Source organism: Geotrypetes seraphini, chromosome 5 (genome assembly GCF_902459505.1).
Source record: "Geotrypetes seraphini chromosome 5, aGeoSer1.1, whole genome shotgun sequence".
NCBI classification, from domain to species: domain Eukaryota; kingdom Metazoa; phylum Chordata; class Amphibia; order Gymnophiona; family Dermophiidae; genus Geotrypetes; species Geotrypetes seraphini.
In genome coordinates, this window is record NC_047088.1 from 263,886,752 (window position 1) to 263,898,764 (window position 12,013).

The window sequence follows — 12,013 nt, forward strand, 5'->3', positions numbered from 1 at the left end:
CCTCTGCCTGTGACCCTCTGCCTGTGATTCCCCTGGAGTGACACTCCCTGACTTGCTCCGGATTCCTCTGCCTGTGACCCTTCCCTGGTACCTGCTCTGGATTCCTCAGCCTGTGACCCTCTGCCTGTGATTCCCCTGGAGTGACACTTCCTGACTTGCTCTGGATTCCTCTGCCTGTGACCCTTCCCTGCTACCTGCTCTGGATTCCTCTGCCTGTGACACACCCCGTCTTGCTCCAGATCCCTCGACCTGCTCTGGATTCCCCCTCTCCTCTCCTCTCCCCCTCCCCCTCGGGCGGTGCTTCCTCGCCGCCTCCTCCTCCTCCTCCCTTGTTGGCTGCTTCTTCCCCCCGCCTGTGCTGCAGCTGCGGCCGGGCTGCGGCTCCTGCGCCCGCCCCGGGGCTCAGGCTGTAAGTGCTCAGCTCTCAGGGAGGGAGGGAGGGACACCATGCTGCCCCCCTCTCGTGCTCAGCTCGGGCTCTTCTTCATCCTCCTCTTCCCGGCTAACATCATCGGGCTTTGGTGGTAAGTGACAGCGACCTCCAGCATCTGTCCCGGCTCTGCAGAACTTCTTACCTGATACCTGTGGAGTTTGCATCTGCCCCCCCCCCCCACCATCATTAGGGCCAGATGTGCTTAGGGAGGGAGGGGGCTGAATGTTCTGCACATCTGACATTTTCTTGAATGGAAACCGGCTCTTTCTACCTCTCTTTGACCAGGGTCACGGGTGTTGTGGATGTGGGTGTCTGGATGAGTTTGGGAGGGCGAGGTCTCCGTATAAGCCAGGTATGATTGTGCATGTATGAGCCTGTGCAACCGGGTGTCTGTATGTATGCCTCTGTGTATGTGTGAGGGGGGGGGGAGGGTTGTGTGTGTGTGGGAAGGTTGTGTGTGTGTTTCTGTGTGGGGAGAGGGTTGTGTGTGTGTGGGGGGGGGGAGGATTGTGTGTTTGTGGGAAGGTTGTGTGTGTGTTTCTGTGTGGGGAGAGGGTTGTGTGTGTGGGGGGGGAGGGTTCTGTGTTTGTGGGAAGGTTGTGTGTGTGTGTGTTTGTGTGGGGGGAGAGGGTTGTGTGTGTGTGGGGGGGGGGGAAGGATTGTGTGTATGTGTGGTTCTTTGGGGGAGCGGCGGGGGGTCTCTCTGTGTGTAGGGTGTGTTGCTCTCCCGTAATTCAATGAAATCTGGCAATTATTGAAAGAAACCAGAACCCAGTTCTGGAAAATCATAAATAAGAAATTCGGCAAAAGATCCTAACAAAGTTTGGAATGAGACAAATCCTGTAAAAAAAAAAAAGTCTTCCCCAGCTAGGTCTTGGTATGGGGGGGGGGGGGGGGTCTTTCCATGCAGCGTGTGAGGCAGAACTGAACTCCTTATCTGCCCAAACATGAACTTAAACCCCTGCGATCCCCAAATGATCTCTTTGAACTGCCGAGACGGGGGCTGGACGTTTGCTAAGAATGAAGGCTTCACTTCAAGGGGGTTTGGACGATTTCCAGTAGCATTAATTTTCAGAAATATTGCCCCCCCCCCCCCCGGAACCGCATTCTCTTTGCCACTTGGTGCAACTTAAAAGCTTAGCCCATTCCTGAGACGGCTGTGCAGTTCTTCCTGCAGGATTCGCTTTAGCCCACCAGGACCCTCTTCCAAAACACATCATTGGGATGGGGAACAAGAGAGAGAATTATGAGAAGGACGGTGAGGGGGGGGGGGATTGGTAAGTAAAGAGCAAAAGTGGTACCAGGGGATAAGGTGTAACTGTAAACAAGTTTGCAGGTCTATGTTTCAGTTCTTAGTCTTCACTTTTTCACTGCATTTTATTCTCTTTGTTGTTCTTCCTGCCTGTATTCTACCTGCTCTGCTTCTCTTTCTTCCCTTCTGTCTCTTCCTCAGAAGGGCATCTCCCTCTCTCTCCACCCCTGGCTTCCTTTCTCCCTTCTCTGACTCTGTGGCTATTTTTATCCTCTTCTTCCCTTCTTTTTCTGTCTTCTCTCTTGTGATCATTTTCAGTAGGATCTTTTACTGTCCAGGGCAGAGCTTCAGACTAGAGAGTGACATGGGGACAAATTTGTTCCCATCCCCACAGGAACTCACCTTCCCTGTCCCATCCCTGAAAATTTTGTCCCTATCCCTGTCTCATTCCTGTAAGTTCTGCCTTAACCACACAAGCCTCGGACACTTGTGATTTTAAAGTGTTCTCATCTTGTGCACATGAGGATGGACTTTAGGCATTGGTGGAATGAGGCATTATGACATCACAGTCTGAGCTCTAGAATGTTGCTACTTAGGATTTAAAGCGTTTGAGGCTTGTGCAGGTGAGGACAGAGCTTAGGCATTGGTGGAATGAGGCATTATGACATCACAGTCTGAGGTTTAAGGAGAGTGGCTATGTTTTATGGCTACCTGATCTAGATGGGAAGGTATTAGGGTCGCCATCACACCTAATTCCCTGATAAGTGCTGGATGAAGCTGGGAATAAGTAAAGAGGTGAACTTCATATAAAGGCTACACAATAAGAACTGGCTAGAGATGGAGGTAGATGTGTGTGGTAAGAGTGTGTAGTGCAGTGGTTCGAGCTACAGGCTCAGCACCCTGAGTTTGTGGGTTCAAATCCCATGCTGCTCCTTGTGACCTTGAGCAAGTCACTTAATCCCCCATTGCTCCAAATATATTAGATAGAGTGTGAGGCCATTGGATCAGTGGTCTGCAACTCAAACCCTTTGCAGGGCCCCATTTTGGATTTGTAGGTACTCGGAGGGCCTCAGAAAAAAAGAGTTAATGTCTTATTAAAGAAATGACAATTTTGCGTAGTTTATAAATCTTTCCTTTTGGCTAAGTCTTAATAATAATATTGTCATTTATAGCTAAAGAGACAGATGATCAAGAAACTGTTTTAGTTTACTTTTGTGATTATGATAAACAGACCGAGGGCTTCAAATTAGGACCTGGCGGGCCGCGAGTTTGAGACCACTGCTATAGGCTAAGGCTCTTTACACCTGCATTGTGATGTCATAGAGCTTTATGATTATAGAAACATAGTAACATGATGGCAGATAAAAGCCAAATGGCTCATCCAGAGCATCCACTGTCTTCTCCCTATGGGCTAAGGCTCTTTACACCTGCATTGTGATGTCATAGAGCTTTATGGTTATAGAAACATTGTAACATGATGACAGATAAAAGCCAAATGGCTCATCCAGAGCATCCACTGTCTTCTCCCTATTGGCTAAGGCTCTTAACATTTGCATCTCCTCTTTCTATAGGCTAAGGCTCTTTACACCTGCATTGTGAGGTCACAGAGCTTTATGGTTATAGAAACATGATGGCAGATAAAGGCCAAATGGCCCATCCAGAGCATCCACTATCTCCTCCTCTCCCTATTGGCTAAGGCTCTTAACATTTGCATCTCCTCTTCCTATAGGCCAGTGGTCTCCAACTCAAAGCCTTTGCAGGGCCACATTTTGGATTTGTAGGTCCTTGGAGGGCCTCAGAAAAAAGAGTTAATGTCTTATTAAAGAAATGACAATTTTGCATGAAGTAAAACTCTTTATAAATCTTTCCTTTTGGCTAAGTCTTAATAATAATATTTTAATTTATAGCTAAAGAGACATATGATCAAGAAACTGTTTTATTTTACTTTTGTGATTATGATAAACATACCGAGGGCCTCAAAATAGTACCTGGCCGGCCAAGTTTGGCTGTAAGTAGTATATAAATACTGAAAAAAAAGAAAAAAGATGGCTTCCTGATGAGATTCAGATGGAGATAGTGTAGACTAAGGAAGTAGGCATGCATGAGAGCTTCCTTCGTGTCTAGGAGTTTGTTAGACCTTCCTTCAGCTCCTATGACTCAGCTCTTTATACTATTCAGTAGAAGGTCCTGAATTTAGCTGCACAATGCAGCCGAGACAAGTGGAATTTTTTTTGAAGTAATATAGTAAATTATGGCAGATGAAGACCTGCACGGCTTAGCCAGTCTGCTCATCAAGGTGGCCAGAGCTGTGCCCGCCACTCTGTGGTGGTAGTGGTGAGGTAATCAAATATTCTTTGGTCTCCCTGGGGCGAGGACAGCTCAATCTAAGAATGAACTCCACAAGACAAAGACAAAATGACTGGGCCAGTTACTCGACATGGGGACAAATTTGTCCCCATCCCCACAGGATCTCAATATCCCCAATTCCATCTCCACAAGTTCTGTTCCTGTCCCTGTCCCATTCCTGCAAGCTCTGCCTTAACTGCACAAGCCTCAAACGCTTAGGATTTGAAAGCGTCTGAGGCTTGGTGGGATGAGGCATTATGACATCACAATCTGAGCTCTAGAACTTTGCTAATTAGGATTTTAAAGCATTTGAGGCTTGTGCAGATGACGGCGGAGCTTAGGCATTGGTGGAATGAGCCATTATGACATCACAATCTGAGCTCTAGAATGTTGCTACTTAGGATTTTAAAGTGTCTGAGGCTTGGGCAGATGAAGACGGAGCTCAGGCATTGGTGGAATGAGGCATTATGACATCACAATTTGAGCTCTAGAATGTTGCCACTTATGATTTTAAAGTGTTTGAGGCTTGTGCAGGTGAGGACGGAGCTTAGGCATTGGTGGAATGAGCCATTATGACATCACAATCTCAGCTCTAGAATGTTGCTACTTAGGATTTTAAAGTGTCTGAGGCTTGGGCAGATGAGGATGGAGCTTGCAGGAATGGGGCAGAGGCAGGGACAGAGAGAGAAAGATTGTGGGGATGGGATGGGGATTGAGAGATCCCTTGAGGATGGGGACAAATTTGTCCCCGTTTCATTCTCTACTCCTGACTCATTCCACAAACTGCTTTCACAGGGTAACTCCTTTTGCGCTGAGTCAGCATCCTCTAGTTTGGCCCAGACAGTGACGGAAGATCTTTGGGGTGGGGGAAGGGGATGCACAGAGTGACAGAGTTTCTGTATCCACGCTTCCACCGTGTCTGTCCCAGCAGGTTTGGGGCTGTCCCAATAATGAGGGCCACTTTCTGCCTTATCATTCTAAAAAGATGGAGGAGCATTTTCCATAGGTCATTTAAGCCTAAGGTTGGACATTTTGGGCAAGATGTTCACAAAACCAGTTGTAAAAAAATGCCTGATCGCGGCAAGGGAATCCCCATCAGTTGAGACAGTTTCAGGGATTCCTGCCAGGATCAGCTGAACTGGCAGGGAGATTCCTCTCTCCCTCCCTCACAGACCCCTCCACAGAGAGCCTCTGCAGTACATTCCTCCCCCCAACATCCATCGACACTCCCGACAGCCCTGGCAACACCCCCGCCCCACATCACCGAAGACTCCGGACAGCACTGCCAACACCTCGCCACATCACCCGACACTCCCATGCTTTGTGCTGCAAAATTGGCAGGAGGGAAGCTCACTCCCTCCTGCCTACAGGACCGTGTGCTGCGAATGATGGGCTTTCCCCCTCCCAATGCATCTTGGGATGCAGAGGGAGGGGCCTAAGGCTCTGATTGACTCAACATCACAGTGCAAGGTATGGGAGTGTCGGGTGATGGGGGGGTGTTGCCAGTGCTGTTGGGGTGATGAGGGATATTGGGGGGGAGGGGTTTAGTGTGGGGGCCCTCTGTGGAGGGGGCTGGGGGATCGGTGCCTCTGAGGGAGGGAGGGAGGGAGAGAGGAATCTTCCTGCTGGTTCAGCTGATCCTGGCAGGGGGAATCCCCATCAGCAGTGCCGACATGAATTCCCGAAACCAGCTCAGCTGATGGGGTTCCTCTGCCCCAATCAACTGATGGCAAGCCCTCAATATGCTTATTCCCCCCATCTCTGGGTAATAGGAGGGGGGGTTGCTGACCCCTGGGGGAATAAGGGGGAGGGGATCATGCCTTAATCCCTCCAGTGGTCATCTGGTCTGTTTGGGCAGCTTTGGGGCACTTAACATAGAAACATAGAAGATGACGGCAGAAAAGGGCCACAGCCCATCAAGTCTGCCCACTCCAACAACCCTACCCCCTTGAATTTACCCCCCTAGAGATCCCACATGTGTATCCCATTTCCTTTTAAAATCCTTCACGCTGCTGGCCTGAATCACCTGAGGTGGAAGTTCATTCCAACGATCGACCACCCTTTCGGTGAAGAAGAACTTCCTGGTGTCGCCATGAAATTTCCCACCCCTGATTTTCAGCGGATGGCCTCTTGTGGCAGAGGGGCCTTTAAAAAAGAAGATATCATCCTCCACCTCAATACGGCCGGTGATATATTTAAACGTCTCTATCATGTCTCCTCTCTCTCTACGTTCTTCAAGTGAATATAGCTGCAATTTATTCAGCCTTTCTTCATACGGGAGGTCTTTGAGTCCCGAGACCATTTTGGTGGCCATTCTTTGAACCGACTCAACTCTCAGCACATCCTTTTGGTAATGTGGCCTCCAGAATTGTACACAATTAGACGTAACTAAAACAGGTCTAACTGCTGGTGTCTAAGTTCCCTCTAGGAAAGCTTTGATTACCGCCTGATTTCCGCCCATAACACACCTCCCAACACACCCCTTTGAGCTTTGGATGCACAGCAGCTTAGAAGTGCTGCTATTAGGACATCCAAGTGCCAACATAGGATTTTGAACATTTTCAAGTGTTGATTATTATGCCCCCCACCACCCCCTTAGCATCTAATTCTATCCCATTAATTCAGGGAGGCCTGTATCTCTGTGAGCAGTCAGGGGCTGCCTGTCCCAGTAATCCCTAGAGAGCTATATCCCTGCTCTTGGTGAATCAGGAGCTGTCTTTTCCAGTAATCCCTGGAGAGCTGTATCCCTGCTTCCAGTCTGCCAGGAGTTGTCTGCACCAGTAATCCCCAGAGAGCTGGATCTCTCATCCCATTCACTAAGGGATTATCTGTCCCAGTAATCCCTGGAGAATGTTGACCCAGTAAAAAATATAGGTGAGCTTTCAAGGTTTAGAGCAGAGAGAGGCTTTGATGGAGCCAAGATGGAGGAGAGAACTACCCACAGGGTTGGGGGCCCTAGAATAGACTAATAAGGTCTGTGGTTACACCTGGCTGAGATATGAGCAAAGTATGTCTCTAGAGGAGGGGTCACAAGCAACATTTAATCTATGACTATAGAGGTTACTATTGGCTGTCAGTATAATACACATTGAGGGAGGAACTCATGAACGGGCTCTAACCGCGTTAGCACGCCCTAAATGCTAAGATGGGTGTCGTAACGTTGAGTGCGTGTTAATGAATTCCCCCCTGAAAGTAACATGATCATATGGCGTGGGGGTAGAAGAAAACCTCAGAATAGCATTCTAATACAGAATGTTAAGAAGCCCCACCAGGTGCTTTTCTCAGATCCCTAATTAAAAGATCAGGCTTTGGCCTGACATCTAAAATGAAGCTACTAGATTTTTGGTTTTCACAGGCCCTAACAATTATGCATGCGATATGAACATAAGAATAGCCTTACTGGGTCAGACCAATGGGCCATCAAGCCCACTAGCCTGTCCTCAGGGTGGCCAATCCAGATCACTAGTATCTGGCCAAAACACAAGGAGTAGCAACATTCCATACAGAATCTCAAAGAATAGCAAGATTCCGGAATCCCAGAGAGTAACAAGATTCTAGAATCTCAAAGAGTAGCAACATTCCATACAGAATCCCAAACAATAGCAAGATTCCGGAATCCAAGAGAGTAACAAGATTCTAGAATCCCAAAGAGCAGCAACATTCCATACAGAATCGCAAAGAATAGCAAGATTCCGGAATCCCAGAGAGTAACAAGATTCTAGAATCCCAAAGAGCAGCAACATTCCATACAGAATTTCAAAGAATAGCAAGATTCTGGAATCCCAGAGAGTAACAAGATTCTAGAACCCCAAAGAATAGCAACATTCCATGCTACCAATCCAGGGCAAGCAGTGGCTTCCCCCATATTTAGAATTTATTTATTTATTTCATAAAACTTGTTATACTGCCTTACAGTCAAAAATATATCAAGGAGGTTTACGATAAAAAATAATTACGGAAGACAATCAACCAAACAAAGACAAAATTATGCAAGAAACAAAAGGAACGGGAATGTTAAGTACCCAACAATTCGTATCCATAAAACAAGCAATATAAGGAATCTATGCGCTTCACAATAAGATGGTGACTGTATGGAGGAAGATAAGAGTGGTTATAGTGTGAAGAGCTATGTCTAGGGTTATCAGATTTTACTCCTTTAAAAATCTGGACCCATAACCCCTGCCCCCAGAATAGACTATTGCAACTCCCTTTATAAGGGCATACTACAAAAAGAGATTAGGAGACTTCAGCTAATACAAAACACTTAAACTTATCAGCAACTCCAAGAAATATGACTATGCTCATTGGCTTCCCATCCCCCCCTAGAATCACCTTTAAAATGGCTCTCCTCACGTTCAAAACACGTCAATGAAGAGAACCTGCCCAGATTGACAAATTACTTCCTCTAGAACTCTTTGATCTTCTGCTCCAAATTGACTTTTTGTCCCCTCTCTGAAGACATTCTGTTCTTGCCGCACAACCTCTTTTGCACTATCTGGAATTCTCGGCCTTCTTATCTTAGAGAAGAACCATTTAAAGGAGTTCTAAAATCCTTCTTATTTAGAGATGCTTTTGAGCACTGAATGCAGGAAATTTCTCCGACCTTTAACATGGGCAGACCTTTTGGTTTTATTTTCTCTTCCCTTCCTCCCTGCTTCCCCTCGATTCACGCTTGTCTGTTTTGTTAGGACAATATAAGACTGTTATTGGTTTATCGTATTTTTAACCCCCCCCAACTTTTTATTCTTGTTTAATCGCCTAGAACTATGATAGGCGATCAATCAAATTCTTATTAGCGACCATTTTGAGTCAGATTGAACTCTGGATGACCGCTTTTAAATTGAAATTAAATGCGGAAAAAATAAATTTTTTTTCTTGCAACCCCTAATGATAAGATCAAAGAAACAATGATACAAGTGAATGGTTTGGATTATAATATAGAACAGTCCATAAAAATATTGGGAGTGACTTTGGATAGACATCTTACATTGGAACTACATACTGATTTATTACTTAATAAATGTTTTTCGGTGCTTTGGAAGCTTCGCACCGTTAAGAAATATTTTTGAGGAAGTTTCTTTTCGTTTTATAGTGCATTCTTCTTTCTTAAGCATTCTCGACTACTGTAATATTATATATTTGGGTGCCTATAAAGAAAATTCTTAAAAAATTGAGAGTGGTTCAAAATACTGCAGTCCGACTCATTTTTGGTTTAAAAAAATGGGAGCATATTCCTCCTTTTTATCAGAAACTCCACTGGTTGCCGATTGAGTCTAGAGTTTTGTTTAAATTTTCATGCATTTGTTATAAATCAATCTTTGATGTGTCACCAAGTTATCTTGGTTCCTATTTTTCTTTGAACCAGTCAAATAAGATTAGACGCAGAGCGCTTCTGTTTACGTATCCCTCCACAAAATTAAGTCGTTATAAGAAGTTTCTTGAGAGAACCCTCTCGTTTCGGGCTGCTAAATTGAAATGTATGGTTCAGTAAAATTATGTTAGAGGTTCCTTCTTATTTTGATTTTAGAAAATTGTTAAAGACACAACTATTTGAAAGGCTCGTATCATAATACTTCATGCTTAATTTTCTAATTGAATCCTATATATTCATAATTTTGATGTACTTTCATCTGCTTTGTATGTAACAGTTTTATTTGTTGTGAACCGCCCAGAACCATTTTGGTCTGGCAGTATATAAGAATAAAATTATTATTATTATTACAGTGTTCCCCTGGTTGTCGTCGGTTCGTGGTCCCGTTCATTCGCGGTATTTTCCAACCGCGAACCGCCGAAAAGGAGAGGTGAATGGAAACCTGTAAAGACATTCCCGGCCATTCTTCAAGTTTGCTGCGGCGGCTTTTATGTTGTTCAGTCCCTACCACACCAGTTTGTGTTTCCTGACGAGAGGAGGGGGAAGGGGGCTGCTTTTGTGTCCTTTTCCTGCGCCTCCTTCGCTCTCGCCAGCTAACGGGATCGAACGATTGCTTGATAGGTCGATGGACAAAGGGACTGGGAAAGATAAGGGGGTGGAGGCAACAGGGGGAGACCAATGGGAGTGAGGCGGGAGGGCTGGTTTTAGCATCATGTTGATGGTTTGGCAGTGCTTGTGTGAGATGGAGGATGCGCCACGGGTCGTGCTGGTATTGGGAGTCTTTTGCGATGTGCTCCGCTCGGAGCGCCTCGATGTGAAGGGCGCAAAGTGTTCCCCTGGTCGTTCACGATTGGATAAGGCCCTCTCCAGCTGCCATCTTCAGGCTCCCCCATGAAAAACCACATTCGTGTTTTTTTGAGATTCGCGGGGGTTCCTGGAATGGAATCCCCGCGAATATCGGGGGAGTACTGTATTAAAACTTGAAACTTGCCCAGTTCCACCCAGCCCTGCCCTGTTATGCCCAAGCCACTCCCCGTTCCACCCCAACCTCGCCCCCCCAGCTCCGCCACCCTCAACCTGTTCTCGTCCTCGGGACTGCGTTGCGAGGGTATCTGCAGATGCGTGGATGCAACGTGAAGATCTCATTCGCATGCACAAAGGCGGACATGCGCAGTTGCCCTGCCGACGCGGTCCCGAGGTGGAAGCTTTTCAAAACCCGGATAAAGTACCAGTTTTTGAAAAGCCATTCGGATGCCCGGACAGTCATCTAAAAAGAGAACATGTCTGGGTAAATCCGGACGTCTAGGTACCCTTTAGTTTCTTCCTGAAGTCAAGGTATGTGGTGGGTTGTCTTAAATGTATTGGCAGTTTGTTCCATTAGGTAACTTAACCTAACAGGTCTGCCCACAGAAAAATGAGCAGGCAGTTTAATTCTACAACACATGTGCACATACAAAAGTACATGCCAGTGACGCCTCCGATGATGAATATTTATAAGGGGCACATGTGTAGGTGCGGTCTGAGCTAGCTGTGTATCATAGAAGATTATAAGTTACTAGCATTTAAGCCCATTACATTAACGGGTGCTAGAATACATGTGTCTGTCTGTTTTCTTTCTTTCTGTCTCTCTCTCTCTCCTTGGCTGCTGTCTATCTGTCTTTCTATCTCTCTCTCTCCTCGGCTGTCCACCACCAACCCTTGCCTGCTCCCCCTGTCCAGCAATAGCGCTTTCTTTCTGTCTCTCTCTCTCTCTTCTTGGCTGCTGTCTGTCCGTCTTTGTTTCTTTTTTTCTTTCTTTCTGTCCCTCTCTCTCCTTGGCCCCTGTGTCTGTCTGTCTTTCTTTCTTTCTGCCTCCTTGGCTGCTGTCTGTCATTTTTTTTCTTTCTTTCTGTCTCTTTCTTTATTTTTGTCTCTCTCCTTGGCCGCTATCTGTCTGTCATTCTTTCTTTCTATCTCTCTCCCTCCCGGTGTCTGTCTGTCTTTCTTTCTTTCTGTCTGTCTCTCTCCCTGCCCCCTGTCTTTCTTTCTGTCTGTCTCTCTCCCTGGCTCACTTTGTCTGTCTGTCTTTCTTTCTGTCTCTCTCTCTCCTTGGCTGTCCACCACTAACCCTTGCCTGCTCCCCTGTCCAGCAGTAGCACTTCTTTTCTCTCTCTCTCTCTCCTTGGCTGCTGTCTGTCTTTGTTTCTTTCTTTCTGTCCCTCTCTCTCCTTGGCCCCTGTGTCTGTCTGTCTCTGTCTCCTTGGCCGCTGTCTATCTGTCATTTTTTCTTTCTTTCTGTCTCTCTCTTTCTCCTTGGCCGCTTTCTGTCTGTCTTTCTTTATTTTTGCCTCTCTCCTTGGCCGCTATCTGTCTGTTATTCTTTCTTTCTTTCTCTCTCCCTCCCGGTGCCTGTCTGTCTTTTTTTCTGTCTGTCTCTCTCCCTGCCCCCTGTCTTTTTTTCTGTCTTTATTTATGTCTGTCTCTCTTCCTGGCCCCCTGTCTGTCTGTCTGTCTCTCTCACTGGCCCTCTTTGTCTGTCTTTCTTTCTTTCTCTCTCTCTCCTTGGCTGCTGTCTGTCTGTCTTTCTGTCTGTCTCTCTCCTTGGCTGTCCACCACCAATCCTTGCCTGCTC

The 12,013-nt window shown here is 46.4% G+C and overlaps 1 protein-coding gene across 2 annotated transcripts in view; it reads left to right on the forward strand.

Moving 5' to 3' along the window:
- The first annotated feature begins 366 nt into the window (after positions 1-366).
- WNT6 (Wnt family member 6) overlaps positions 367-12,013 on the forward strand; it is a 77,372-nt gene continuing 65,725 nt past the window's right edge. For both annotated transcript variants that reach the window (XM_033947329.1, XM_033947330.1), the window contains exon 1: positions 367-524. In XM_033947329.1, coding sequence (XP_033803220.1) covers positions 448-524 — 77 coding nt within the window. In that variant the 5' untranslated portion in view covers positions 367-447. The remainder of the gene's footprint in view (positions 525-12,013) is intronic.